The sequence below is a fragment of the Lagenorhynchus albirostris genome, chromosome 6 (genome assembly GCF_949774975.1).
Source record: "Lagenorhynchus albirostris chromosome 6, mLagAlb1.1, whole genome shotgun sequence".
In the NCBI taxonomy this organism is placed as follows: domain Eukaryota; kingdom Metazoa; phylum Chordata; class Mammalia; order Artiodactyla; family Delphinidae; genus Lagenorhynchus; species Lagenorhynchus albirostris.
In genome coordinates, this window is record NC_083100.1 from 3,333,121 (window position 1) to 3,346,863 (window position 13,743).

Sequence of the window (13,743 nt, forward strand, 5' to 3'; positions counted from 1 at the left end):
AGCAGGGTTTGGGGGTAAGACCGGAGTTCAGTAGGATGGGCTGACTTCGAGATGCCAGAGGAAGAGGCAGCTGGTCTGTGGTGGGGACCTCGGGGGGTCTGGGCTGCAATCCAGCCACAGGTGCCTAAAGCCGTGGGACCTGATGGGGATGGAAAGGAGATTCGACATCAAGGGGCCGAGAGGGGCTGAGGAACCAGCGCAGGAGCTGGGAGAATTCACATCCCCGGCACCCCGGCCGCTGCCCACAGGATGGGTGCAGGTCCCTGGGCCATGCACACCGTCCGGGGCCTCTGCAGTGCTGCAGAGAGAATGAAAGACTGAGTGTAGCCCTGACCCTAATCGGAGACCCCAACGAGAGGCCTTCTGAAGGAGGGACAGATGTGCTTCCAGGTTGGAAGCTCTCTGAACTCAAGTTAGCAACGGAGCTAAGTGGCCACTACGGTTCCGGGGCACAAGGCCTCACGTGCTTGCTGCATCACACCCAGGGCAGTGCTGCAGGCCAGCCGCGACTGCCTCTTCCTTGGCGCTAGGGACTCACGCTGACTTAGTTTACTCTGTGAATGAGGAGGGGTGCACGGAGACAAGGATTGACCCTCTTTGGCTTACTGGACTCCTTTAATCATTTTCAGCGCTGAATTAGGAGCTGACTATTTCAAGCAGCTTTCATTCTGAGAAGGAGTTTCAGAGCCATCTTTTCTGCAAATCCCAGCACAACCTGAAGCCTCGTCATTCAGATCAACTCAGATGCTGATTCTGAAAAGCGCACTGGAGCTGCCATGGGCCAGCCCGTCGATGACACGGTCTCTGCGGTGACCGTGATGCTATAGGCTCAGTGGAAACGTGAAGGGAGCTCGTGATGCAGAATCTGTAAACCATGGGTGGGGCTGTGTCCACAGTCAGTCTTCGTATCAAAGGCTCTTGGGCATCATTTATTCACCTCTTCTTTCAGTTACCACAGAACACAGACACCAGACCACTTGAGAGAGCAAACTCAAAGCTGACCCCGTCACTCTGGAACGTATCAGGGATCACAGGGGAGGCTGCCTCACACTCGGGGCTCTGTTCCCTCCTCTGCAAAGTGCGCTGTTCCGAGGACTCAGTAAACCGGTCCCTCTGAAGCACGCAGCCGTGCTCAGCGAGGGGAGACGGGTTACTGTGCTCAAGGCAGCTGTGGAGGGGGTCCCAGCGGGCTCCCCTTCAAGCTGGATGAGCCACACAGACACCCAGACTGTCCGAGGCTGAGCAGGACTTGGAGATCCTCTGCGGACCGACGGCAAGTGGCCTCCTGGATTCCACCGCAGCGAGTGGCAGTGCCAGGCTGGGCCCCGCCCGTCCAGACTCTGCCAGTGCCTCCCGGCAGGCGGTCTGCACCTGCACCCGGGCTTTGAGCAAATGCTCACTTGCTGCCGCTGGCATGCTCTGTCCTCGACCACGGTGTCCCTTCTCCCAGCCTGTGAAGCACAGGCTGGGAAATTGCAGACTAGGTGTGTTTGTGTGAGGAGATGCGGGGGTCTATCCCACCCTCTTATTCAGATGGACATGAGCTCAGTGACTTGTCCTGACGTCCAGTCGCACCCACACACCTGCCCTGGCTCCGACAGACACAGTCAGGAGTGTACAGATGGCTGGTGCGGTCACTGAGTCACCCCTTTTCCATTCTGGTCATGAAAGCAGCATAAGAAAGCCAGCAGTGAAAGGGGTAGAAGATCACTGAACAGAGCTTCTTTGTGTCCTTCAGAAAGCTTAAACCCTAAAGGAAAGACGCGTCAGCTTAGATGTTTCTCACGGATCAGAGCAGGTGGGCAGGGGCGGCCTTGGAGGTCATCAAAGAACGTGGGTGAAGAGCTGACGGCCTGAGAACCGCCGTCAGCTCACAGATGGGGTTTCTTCTCGTTCCTCCACTGGGCTGCGTGCATTGGAAAACGCAGGGCAGGTGGAGGGACACGGAGGCCGAGGTGGAGGGAAAGGACCGGCGCCACTCCTGCTCTGTCCCGTTCAGACGAACCTCCCGTTTAAGGGCTGGTGGGTCATCACGGGTTTCTGTGAACACACATGGACACGTCAGCATGCACAGGTGGGTACGCACACAGATACACGGGCGAGAGCACACACACACTCATGCAGGCGTGGGCACAGAAATCCACGGGTGAGCACAGAGGAACATGTAAACACACAGGTGTGCACACAGGTAGACACGCACTTAGCTATATGACTGTGTGTACATAAAAACACACACGGCACGTACACACACACACACGGGAGAGCACACAGATGCGCACATGGGCTTGCTGGTCGGGAGGCATCAGTCAACCTGCTGCCGGGTTTTTTTTTACTCTATCTCTTTCTGCCTGTTTCCCCAGCTATGGGTCAATGACACCAGCCCTCATCAAATGGGCTGTAAGGACGGAAAGTATGTGACGATCTAAAGCTCTGAAACACGGAAGGCGCGTTCTAATTTGAAAGCATGTAGACTTTCAAGCCCCCGCTGGTGATTTCTTATCGCCCGCCATCAGCCCCTGGGGATGGCCACGCTCTGGCCACGGTCCAGGCGGCCTCTTCCGGGCTCAGGTGGGGCCTGGCAGGGAGCCTCTGCCCTCTGTCCTTTCCTGTCGTCTGGGGCGGCCTAACGCTGGCTCTATCGGACACGTGTGCCCCATTTCCCCGTCTGCCGACACAAGGCTCGCACACAATCATCAGCAATGAGTACTGTGAGATACTTTGAAATCCCGATTAAAAACGGAGTTTGTGGAAAGAACAGAGCGGTCGCTCCGTCTTCCTGGACAGCGAAGCCATCGACTCAGACTCTCGTAACCGGCATGAAGTCAGAATGACTGCTGGGTGGTCGCAGTGTGGACAGCTGTGGGGATGGGGGTGTTTGCACCTGACGTAGGCCACTGAGACCTCATGCCCACTCCTGGGACGTGGGCATGACTCTGGGGTCCCTAGAGGTCAGCTGTCTCTCGCCGTTGCAGCCCTGTGTCTGCGGAGTGCCGTGGGCACCCAGGCAGCTGACACGCCCGTCAGAAAAGCTGGTGCTTTCAGCAGGCTCTCGTGCGGCTGCAAACACCAAGGACCATGGTGCCAGGGCTGCAAGGTGCACTTCTGCGGGCATCAAGGCCATGACCCCGCCGGTCCAGCCTGATGTCCCCTGGGCTTTGGGAGACACCTCACGTTCTTTCTGCAGAGAGCCCTCTCCCACGGAAGTCGGGGGACAGCCTTGACGCCGGCACCTGCACAGGTGGTTCAGCTGAATGACCTTTACAGCGCTGGGTGGGCAGGTGGGGCTGCGTGGGGAGTCCTCACTGCCTCATGCACTGTCCCCGTCCCCAAGCCCAGAGTCCCCCAGGGCCAGGCGACCCCGTCACTGTACACTGTGTACCTTTAAGAAATGTTTCCGATTTTCCTTTAGACCTTTTGCTGGTTTTACTATTCCCGTTAGTGTACCCCAATTCTTTACTTTGAAAACCTAATATCAACATGTCAGTCTGAGAGAATTTTAAAGCCGCCTCAGTGAAAAGAGAAAACGTACCGCAATGCTGTGGTTGGCGGTTTCCTTCCTGCCACTGGGGTTTCTCTGTGTCAGGGATCCGCGGGACACGGATTTCCGATCGAAAGAGTCATCATCTTTGTCTTTGAGGAAAACAGGAGGCGGGGGTGCTTATTAATCACAAACTTACCCCAAACAAGTGTCTTTGCTTCCTAAGAAATTTTAAAAGGAGCATAAAAACAAATGTGCCGTCCAGGACGAAGCTGATGTCCTCGTCACCACCAAGACATCAAGGCGGGCTAATTACGTCCTGTGTGCTCTAGGTGGGGAGCTTTGCACCATTATTAGGACGATTTACATCGCAGGACAAGGAAACCACCGCTGCCACCACCGTCAACACCCTTATGTGCTTCAGGCAGCAAATTCCAGGTATCCAGACACCACGTCACTGCAACGGTCCCTGAGGGTGGCCCGAGGGCACTGGAGTGTCCTTCGGGCATCAGTGGCATGACATGCCGGGTCCCACGGGTTACGCAGAAATATGGGGCCCCGACTGGCCATTTTCACGCCCCTGAGCTCACCTCCCAGGCCTGGGGGACGAGGGAAGCAGGTGACTCTTACCTTGACTTCTGGGGTGATCACTGAGCTTTCTCCTCACAGGATAGGGTACAGCCACCACCTGGAAGAAAGAAGCCGTCTCTGGGCGTCAGTACCTTGCTGTAATTGTTAGGAACACCGGGGAGCTAGGTTTGGATTTCTCATCATTCCTGCAGATTCGGATTAATCAGGGCAACTCTCTTCTGTTCCTGGGCAAAATTTGAACTTTTAACAATATTAAAATGCACGCTATCAATACATTACGCAACAAATGCCGGAATATAAAAGAGCTGCTTAGCTTTCGGAGAACTGCAGCCTTGGGTGGGTACAGTGGAAAAGGCCAAGTTCCAGCCCCACAGACAGGTTCAAATCCTATCGCTACCCCTCACCACCGTGACAAGGACGATTTACATCTTCTCTCTGAACTGTCTCCTCATCTGGAAAATGGGTCAGCAGCCCCTGTACAGGATATTGGAAGATTAACTGTACCTAATACATTCTCAGCGCCCCATGGCGGCTGGGCCCCCCACCTTTCTTTCCCTGCCCCTTTCCTGTTGCTCACCTCTCTACTCTGGGCTAATTCATTCGCTGTTTTGCCTCTTCAAGGGGGAAGCTGAGAGCAAAACGGCCTGACTCCCTGGAAGTCCTGCCAACGCCTGACTCCCTGCGATTCAGCCTGGCTGGTTTTGTGGGCTGTACCAGGAGGCTGGCTGCAGACACGTTCAGGCTGGGCTTCCCGGGACAGGTCAGGGAAGACCACAGCCCCGAGAAGAGGGTCAGGGTGGGGCTGGGAGGCCGGACTGAGACCGCCTGTCGCTGGTCTGTGTGGTCTCAATCCAGTACGTCTACCTCCCCCACCCTCAGGCTCCGCATTGGTGCAACAGGGGCGATATCCACACCTGCTTACCAGGTTTTTTGAACATCAAATGGAAAGATGGAAAAAAAATACCGTTTTTAACTACGAAGAGCTACCTACTGCTCTTGTCACGAGAAGCACAAATGACTAGGTGCTCATCACAGCTCACAAGGGGCGTATCAGGCAGCAGGCAGGACCCGGAGCAGACGGCCTGCTCTGTGCGTCCCGCCCATACCCCGCGTCCATCCTTGTGCCGTTTCGCGCACACCGGCTCCCGTGCTTCGCTCCCACGGCCGGGACCCGCGGCTCCCAGGGGAGGCCCGTCCCCGGGCCCTGGAGCCTGCTACGCCTGTGAATGTTCGTCACCCAGGACAGGGGGGCGTGGGGGGCAGTACGTGCCCAGCACCCGGCCCCTGTGATGTGCACTGTCTCCAGGGCTCTGTGTTCCTCTCAGCCAGTTCCCCTGCCTGGGGTCTGCCCGTCTCCTTCCCCTCTGCCCTCTGTCCCACCCTCCCACTCCCCTGGCTGGGTTTTCCTGGATTTTCCCCGACAGACACCCTATGGGGAGAGCAGCCTGTGAGACTTGCCAGGTTTCTAAAGTCCCAATGTTTCAGCTCCACCCCCCCCCCACCCCCTCCGTACTTGTCACGCTTCTGGAAAAGTCGGGCCAACCGTTCACCCGCGTCCAGCCTCTCGAGCTTGGATGTAGTAACACGTACCTCGACCTCACCCGAAGGGTCTGCACGCGGATCCTTAGGACTCTGGCCCAACTTCCCAACAAGCTGGGGAAGAAATACCTGGAGAACAGGGAAGGAGCCTGTGCTTATGACTGCTCGTCTGACCTCCTGCCACGGGGCGGGCGGGCAGGACACACGGAGGGTGTTCTCTTTAGTCCTCGGTCTGGAAGGCCGGGACGGCACGGCAACACCCACAGAGCACACACCACTCCAGGGCTCTGCGCCCAGGGCTGCTGGGTTTAGCAAATTAAAGTACAGAACGCCCAGTTGGCTTTGAACTTCAGATAAACAATGATTAAACTTTTTTGGTACAAGTATGCCCCAGATATTGCACGGGGTATACTTATACTAGAAGATGACTTGCTGTGAATCTGAAATTCAGATTTGATTGGGCATCCCGGCAGCCGCATCTGGGACTCCCCTAAGAGCATTTATCATCCTTCTGCCAGATTTCCTCATACTGTGATCTGTCTGGAGACTCCCGACTTGAATCGGGGGGAAGGATGTTGGTCTCAGGTCTCTGTCGTGGGCAGGTCCCCATCCTGCTACCGTCACACCCGCCTTGCAAAGCGCTTTTATGAAGGCCACCAACACGAGGTGCTGTCCAGCCTGCTTCCTTTGGACTTTGTGTGTGTGCGTGTGTGTGTGTGTACCACGTGGCTGTGTTTCCAATTCTCATGCAGGAGCTGACGGTCCCCCCATATAGCACTCTTTTCCGTTAGAAACGACACTAGCAAACGAAAAGGAATCCCAGCGCAGCCCACAGGTCACTGATTGCAGGAACACGAGGCTGGCAGATGAAGGAGGAGGGCGGCGGCTGCCCCGGGGGCTCTCACTGCCAGGCCCCGGGCTGCCCCGTGCTCCTGGCCAGGGCTCCAGGCACGACCCCCAGGGCCCTGCGGCCCCTCCACTCACCGGGAGGCTGGATTTCTTCCGGGGCTTTGCCGAGGTTCTCACAGTGAGCCCTGCAGCCTGCAAGGCTGCAATCCTGTACTCGATATCTGACACCTGGGGGAACCACAGACAGACAGACAGATGTCACTTGGACGTCCTTTCAACGTCACAGGACAGGAGGAGCTGCTGCCCCCGATTCACCGATTTCATCATGCTTCCCCTAAGATGGGTGACCCGCCCAGGGCCACTTCCTGGGCGCCCCATTTCCATCCGTCTTCCACGGTTGTCAGGAGGGTCACCCCCAAGCGGGGGAGGGGCTCCATACATTTTCTGGGGGCTCATCCATGAGGGATTGAGGGAGGGGTAGTGACGGGGGGAGAGCTGAAGGCAGAGGCTTCTGGGAACAGGAACCGGGCCCCCTTCAGGTCCGTCCAGAGCCCTCCCACAGCCCCCAACCCTTCTCACGGTCCTTGGGGCTCTCTGGAATCTGCTCTCCTCCCAGACACTCCCCTTCGCATTCCCTGGGCTCTGGCGCAGGGCTCCACTGCAGATCCCCGCACACACCACATTCGACACCGCCTCGGGGCCTTCGCCCGGGCTGCCTTCTTGTATTATCCCTTCCCGACCACCCTGCCCCATCCGAGCGCTCCCTGGGGCTACCCTCTCCTCAGTCTCGTCGACTTGTTCTGTCTCCTCCCACTAGAAGCACAAGCTCCAGGAACGCAGGGGTTTGCCCTGAGGTGCTCATAGCTGCACCTTGTGTCTACACAATGCCCGCCGTACTTGGGGTCCCGACTGAGAACTGTTGGCTCCATAGGAAGGAATAAATGAATGCAAAGTTCTCAGGCTCACTTGCGCCCCCTAAGGTGCACGGCCTGGGGAGGCGCCCCTTCTTCCTTGGGGACGGAAGGGCACTTGCTGAAGAGAAAAGAAGCTGGAATGAATGGACAGTGGGTGCTGCGTCCCCTGCACTCGGACGGGCAGACCTCCTCTCCTCTGGGGTCAGCAGGGGGAGGGCAGAGCAGAGCCCAATCACCTTGACTGTCTCTGGGAGACCCTCGCTCTGTCCTTTGACCTTTGCACACCACTAACACACCTCCTACCCTAACTCAAGCCCGGGACCCAAGTTTACAGGATGACCCTCGGTCAGAGTCTGGTCCTGAGCCCCGGGGCTGTCCTAAAATCTAAGCCTGCTTCTGGAGAAGCCCTCCTCATGGGGCAGGGAGGGGTAAGTGTCAGCATCTTCCTTCCGTGGCTGAAAACGCCTGCCGCCTGTCCCCTGCCAACCTAAAAGGGAAATGGGCAGGGGTGGGGCACAGGGCGTGGCGTGGAGAGTGATTCCACGGAAAGCCCCAGGAGCCTGTCCTGGAGCCGACAACGTGGGCTCCCTGTGTGTGAGCCCTTCGGGGGGCTGACCACCCTTGCCAGGCCTCCAGGGCCCCCACTACCTATCTGGGGGAGCTGCCTGCTCCCGGGGCTGCCGGGGCTACCTCGCTTTCTGTCCGCTGCACCTGAGAGGCCGTGGCGGCCACTCTGTCCTCCAGCTGCGACAGCTCCTCGTCTGTGGTCCTGCTGGGCTGCACGGGGTCCTGGGGGCCACGGGCCCCCTTCTCCCGGCTGGGCGTTTGGCCTGCAGCCGTGCACACCTAGGAGAGGGAAGCGCCGCACGTGACCACCAGCGGGGGAGACCGCAGGGCTCGCCCCAACACACGTCCCATCCTGAAGGTGCCCCTTTCGCTGCGCCAGGAGCTGCCTGGCCAGCCGGGCAGCCCGCGGTGGGGCGCTGTGTGCAGCCGGGGCCAGGCCCCCCCGGCCCCGCCTCCGAGCGTGTGCTGCCGGGGTCGCTCAGGCAGCCTCACCTCCGGGGCGGCCCCGGGGGGGTCCTCGCTGGGGACGCTGCTGCCCTGCTCCGCCCCTCCGTCCTTGCCCTCCTCCTCGGATGAGGCCCGCTGGTCACCGGCGCGGCTGATCAAGGCCTCCAGTCTTCTCTTTAGGGCCGCCTCTTCCATGTCGGCGCCCATGGGCTTGCTGCCAACTGGACACTGAGATGGACGAGTGGCTGATCTCAGCCGGTCGGTCACCTGGAAGCGCTGAAAGCAGAAGCAGGGCTCCGTAAAGCACCGGCCCCCAGCACCCCGGGGGCTTGGCCGGAGCTGCGGCCTCATCTACGTCCCACACGAGCTCGGCCAAGGGGCCCGCGCCGCCTGTGCTCCAGAACCAGGCCCCGAAGGGTGGGATGTTCCTGGCGATCCTAACAGCACCCAGGCCACCCGAGACGCACCATTTTTCAACTTCTCTCTGTTCCCAAACTGGGTCCCCAAGCCACTTCCTAGGGTTTAAGCATCCTCATGGCGCCAAACCAAGACCTCAGCCCGGACTGTCTGCATCCGCCAGCTGAGGCCACGGGGTGCTGACAAGTCTGTTCTCGGGGTTTTTCTCGGTCCCCCCGTGATAAGACTGAAGTACCCGACGGCCGTGTGGCCTCAGTATCACCCGAGGGCTCGGGGGTGGGCCCTGAACTTGCATAACCGCTACAGCACTCATGTCCACTGTCCATGCTATGTCTCTGTGTACCAGGCTCTGTGTCCACGGTCTCTCCCACGAGCCTCCTGTCAGCTTTGCAAAGGAATCGTACTCCTAGACGCGGGTCTGGAGCTGACTGAGAAGTGTCTACAGTGTACTTGTGACTCTTGGAAAACTGCAAAGTTGTGTGAACCTCTCAGTGATGTTTTCCATGACACAGTGAGTAGCACCCTTTACCACTCACCCCTTCCTGAATCTAGCGCCAGGGAAGTTTGCCACCAGGGTGGACTTGGAGGAGATTCCTACCACCCAGAATATCTATTTATCTGCCTTGGCTGGTGAGAAACTCAGAGCTAAACAGTGCTCATTTCTGGAAATCTCTTCTCCGGAGTTTAGCTAGGCCTCTGTTTCTTGAAATTATTTTTCAGGGTTGTATTCTTTTTTTGTTTTTCGTTACGCGGGCCTCTCACTGCTGTGGCCTCTCCCGTTGCGGAGCACAGGCTCCGGATGCACAGGCCCAGCGGCCATGGCTCATGGGCCCAGCTGCTCCGCGGCATGTGGGATCCTCCCGGACCAGGGCACGAACCCGTGTCCCCTGCATCGGCAGGCCGACTCTCAACCACTGCACCACCAGGGAAGCCCCAGGGTTGTGTTCTTTGGTCATAATTTTCTAAGTCTCTATAAGGGGGTGGGAGTCCCTCATTGATTCCAGCTCTTACCCTAATTCTACATGTGGGGAAAGGATGCTCAGAGCCCCTCCTTTGCCCGGCCTCACTCAGTAAGCATCATACCAGGGCCTAGACTGCAGTAAGCTCTGGCTGCCGCCCCTACGCCCACAGCTACCCGGCTGTCTGTCTCTCAGACGCACATGTGCACATGCACTCGCATTAGACCAAGGGTTCTGTTCCATTCACTCCCCAGAAGGTGGCCCCTGTGCGCTGGGTACACCCTCACACACAGGGTGGGCAGGAGACCCCTGCCCGCTCCAACGGACTGGACCCCCAGGCCGGATACTGCAGGACCAAGCGAGGTCCCCGGGTCTTCGCTGCTCTGACTTCCCAGCCTCTCTCTCGTTACATCCGCACCAAAGGCTGCACACCTGCGCCCCTCTGAGTTCTGCACCTTTGGCTGGGCCCACAGATGCCCAGGCTCCGCGCACAGCGGACGGCAGGGGCGTGGAGGGGCAGACGCCCCCCCTCCCCCAGCTGTAGCACAGCGGACGGCAGGGGCCTGGACGGGGCAGACGCCCGCCCCCCTCAGCTGTAGCACAGCGGACGGCAGGGGCGTGGAGGGGCAGACGCCCCCCACCCCCAGCTGTAGCACAGCGGACGTCAGGGGCCTGGACGGGGCAGACGCCCCCCACCCCCAGCTGTAGCACAGCAGACGGCAGGGGCGTGGAGGGGCAGACGCCCCCCACCCCCAGCTGTAGCACAGCGGACGGCAGGGACCTGGAGGGGGCAGACGCCCGCCCCCCCCCCCGCAGCTGTACGGTGGAAACCCGTTCAGCTCTCTGAGCCCCATGCATGAGCTCCCAATTGAGAGTCTTCCTTGCAAAGCCCGTGTTGGTGCCTCAACCTCCCTTAACAAAGGGGCTTCAGTGGGTCAGCAGGCGGTCCCCGGCTGACATGTACCTGTTCCGCTCAGAGATCTGCAGCAGAGGGAGGGATTCAGTGGCTGGAGGACAGAGCCACTCCGGCCAGCAGGACACTGGCACCTACCACCTCGGGAGCACCAAATTCCCAAGCAGTGGAAGGAAAGGTCAGGCCACCATTCGTCATGTGCCCTGGGAAGGTAACTGTGAGGCCCATTTTCTGACAGCCGGGGTTCTGGAACGCCAAGCAGAAGCTGGGAGCGGTACCAGAAGCGGAGGCGGGGGGCGTTGGGAGGATGAATAAAGCAGGACAGGTGACACATTCAGCGTCACTGCCGTGGCGCAGCCGTTGTCACTGCTGAACCTGAGGTGCACAGGAAGGTGTGAATTGATTATGCCAGGCTGCTCAAACTAGAAGTCAAGAGCCCCGGGTCAGCGTGGGCCAGGAGGCCTGCCAGGTGATGACCTGAAAGTGCGACTGGCTCATACCTTGAGTCACCAGCTCTTGAGTCACCAGAGCCTATTAACTCCCAGGCCGGGAAATGAGAAAATCAATTCTCCTGTTTTCTTCCAAGCCCGGCAGATGCATCTGGCCTGCCATTATCTCCTCTGTGGTCCGCCTTGTTTTAAAAGAGGGAGATGGCTCCAGCAGGCTGGTAAGACGCTTTTGCATTGTTCCGCAGGTAATTAGTTTGATCTTCACAGCACCGAGGGCTCTGAGTGGGCAAATCTGCCCAGAGAAGAACACAAGCTGAGAAGCTTCAACACGAGGGTTTCGGCGGGAGCGGCCCCAGCCTCGAGTGGCTGCTGGTAACTGAGACCAGCTGTGGGCGCACTCATGGCACCTGAGAGGCAGCGATCAATACCTGGGAGGGGGATGCTCAGCAGACAGTCGTGTGTCCCCGGGGAGCGTGGTGGGCATGAACCCACGGCAGGAGAATAAGAGCTGACCCAACCAGGGTCCGGCACCGGCACAGTGAAGTACCACCTCCAGAGCGAAAGAGAAAGGAAAGCATCCCATGACGAGAACTCAGAAAGTTCTCGTCCTGACGGAGGAGGGACACGAGCTGGGGGCGGCACAGAGCCGTAGAGAGACCACAGCCCTCGGAACGGAAGGTGAGCTGCGGGCTGGTGGTTTTCTCTGAGCAAGAGAGCCTGTCCGCATGCCGCCAGGACAGCCTGGACGCGTCCCAGTTTTCCATCTGGGATCAAGAGCCGTTGGCCCCCTGTAGACAGCCCCCAGGGAACACCTGTCTCTCAGGTGCTCAGGGGCCCAAAGCTGCTCGTGCCCCTCCCTTCGGCCCAAAGTGGGAGCCGCTCTGTCCCGTGTGAGCTCCGTCCAGGTAAATTACATGCTATCTGGACACACGGACGGCAACTTGGAATGAACTTCCGGTGTTTCCAACTCGTTTGCAGCAAAACCCAGATTTACAATTTAGGAATGCAGTGCAGACAGAGGAGGAAAATGAGCGACTGTAGTTTGGCACCGGTGAGGCTTTCGTGGGGAAACCGAGTCAGTGTCTTTAGCCTGCGCTCTTGGGGCACCAGGGGCTCACTACCCACCACATGGGGCAGGGTGCGTGCCAGGGCTCCGTTTCCTGCACCTCCTTGATCTCAGCCCCTTGGAAGCATCCGTCCTTGGTACCACGTGCTGTGCTCTCTCTGGCCTCTCTCTCAGCATGAGTGATTATTTATAGAAAGTCTTTGCTGACTATCCCTCACCCAGAAAGTCCTGACCACGAACGAGTACAGATGCGAAGACAGGCAACAGGTCAGGGGAGGACCATTCAGACTGACCCCAATAGTACATTATTCTCGAGAACTCTCGAATCCCCAAGGCATGTCTGTGAGTCCGGTAAGAGTCGGCCCTGGGTCTTCCCCAATGCACAGGGACGCTACTGCCCTCTGGAGGCCGCTCTTTACACTGCCTGATTCCCTTTTCACAAAGATGCAGGTGAAGTCAGTGGAAGTAAATAAAGTCAAGAGAAAGAAATGAAGAAGAAGAATTCCAGAGACAAGATACAAGCATGAAACAGAGAGTAATTTTCAAGGAGGCATAAAGGATGACTGGTGTCAGTAGGACTAAATACCGGGATATGTGTTTTACTGAACGTCACTAAAGCTGCTAAATTAAAAACTTGCTGAAAATAGACTATTTAATTCTAGTCTTTATCCCATTGTCTTCTGGCCTGGACACTGGGAACTTCTCTGCCAGCGGTGGTTCTGCCACCCAGGGAGGTCTCTGTTTCTGCCCTGGGGAGGTCTCTGTCTCTGCCCTGGGGAGGTCTCTGCCCTGGGGAGGTCTCTGTCTCTGCCCTGGGGAGGTCTCTGTCTCTGCCCTGGGGAGGTCTCCGTCCTGGCCACACTGGCCGTCCACCATCATCCCGCAGCCTTCCCAGGGGCCAAGCCAGTCACCCCCTGGTCTGAATCAAAGGACACTTCCTTGCATCAGCATCTCCCCTGTTCCATAAAAGAAGAGTGAGCCCCTGGGTTGAATGGCAGAGAGCGGGGTCTTCACTGCAGGCCTCCTGAGGGCCTTTCGTGCCCCGCTGTGCTCAGGGCAAAGGGTCAGTGGCTTCTCTCAGAGACGGAGGTCGGAGCAGGAGGTACGTCCAGCCCCGGGGTCGGGCCATGCTGCCGGGTGATATTATAGGAAAGAGAGCCAGCTGGGCCTGCGGGCACTGACTCTGCAGAGGGAGACGCAGAGTTTAAAAACTCCACGCTTCTGCCCTGTTGACGTTTTAGATCAATTTTAGAACAACAAAAAAACCTCCCAAAACAACTAACAAAACACCTGACACTGATTCACCAGAAAGCCATGCGAAGAAAGGCACCTTCTTGGCCTTCCCTGGTGGCACAGTGGTTGAGAGGCTGCCTGCCGATGCAGGGGACACGGGTTCGTGCCCCGGTCCGGGAAGATCCCACATGCCGCGGAGCGGCTGGGCCCGTGAGCCATGGCCGCTGAGCCTGCTCGTCCGGAGCCTGTGCTCCGCAACGGGAGAGGCCACAGCGGTGAGAGGCCCGCGTATCGCAAAAAAAAAAAGAAAGGCACCTTCTA

General features: G+C 58.3%; 1 protein-coding gene across 1 annotated transcript in view; it reads right to left on the bottom strand.

The window, feature by feature from the left end:
- Positions 1 to 596: 596 nt before the first annotated feature.
- MLPH (melanophilin) overlaps positions 597 to 13,743 on the bottom strand; it is a 41,758-nt gene continuing 28,611 nt past the window's right edge. Inside the window, exons 10-15 of the mRNA XM_060151764.1 lie at positions 8,431 to 8,661; positions 8,062 to 8,217; positions 6,593 to 6,685; positions 4,109 to 4,166; positions 3,530 to 3,630; positions 597 to 2,040 (exon numbers count right to left, since the gene is read on the bottom strand). Coding sequence (XP_060007747.1) covers positions 1,996 to 2,040; positions 3,530 to 3,630; positions 4,109 to 4,166; positions 6,593 to 6,685; positions 8,062 to 8,217; positions 8,431 to 8,661 — 684 coding nt within the window. The 3' untranslated portion in view covers positions 597 to 1,995. The remainder of the gene's footprint in view (positions 2,041 to 3,529; positions 3,631 to 4,108; positions 4,167 to 6,592; positions 6,686 to 8,061; positions 8,218 to 8,430; positions 8,662 to 13,743) is intronic.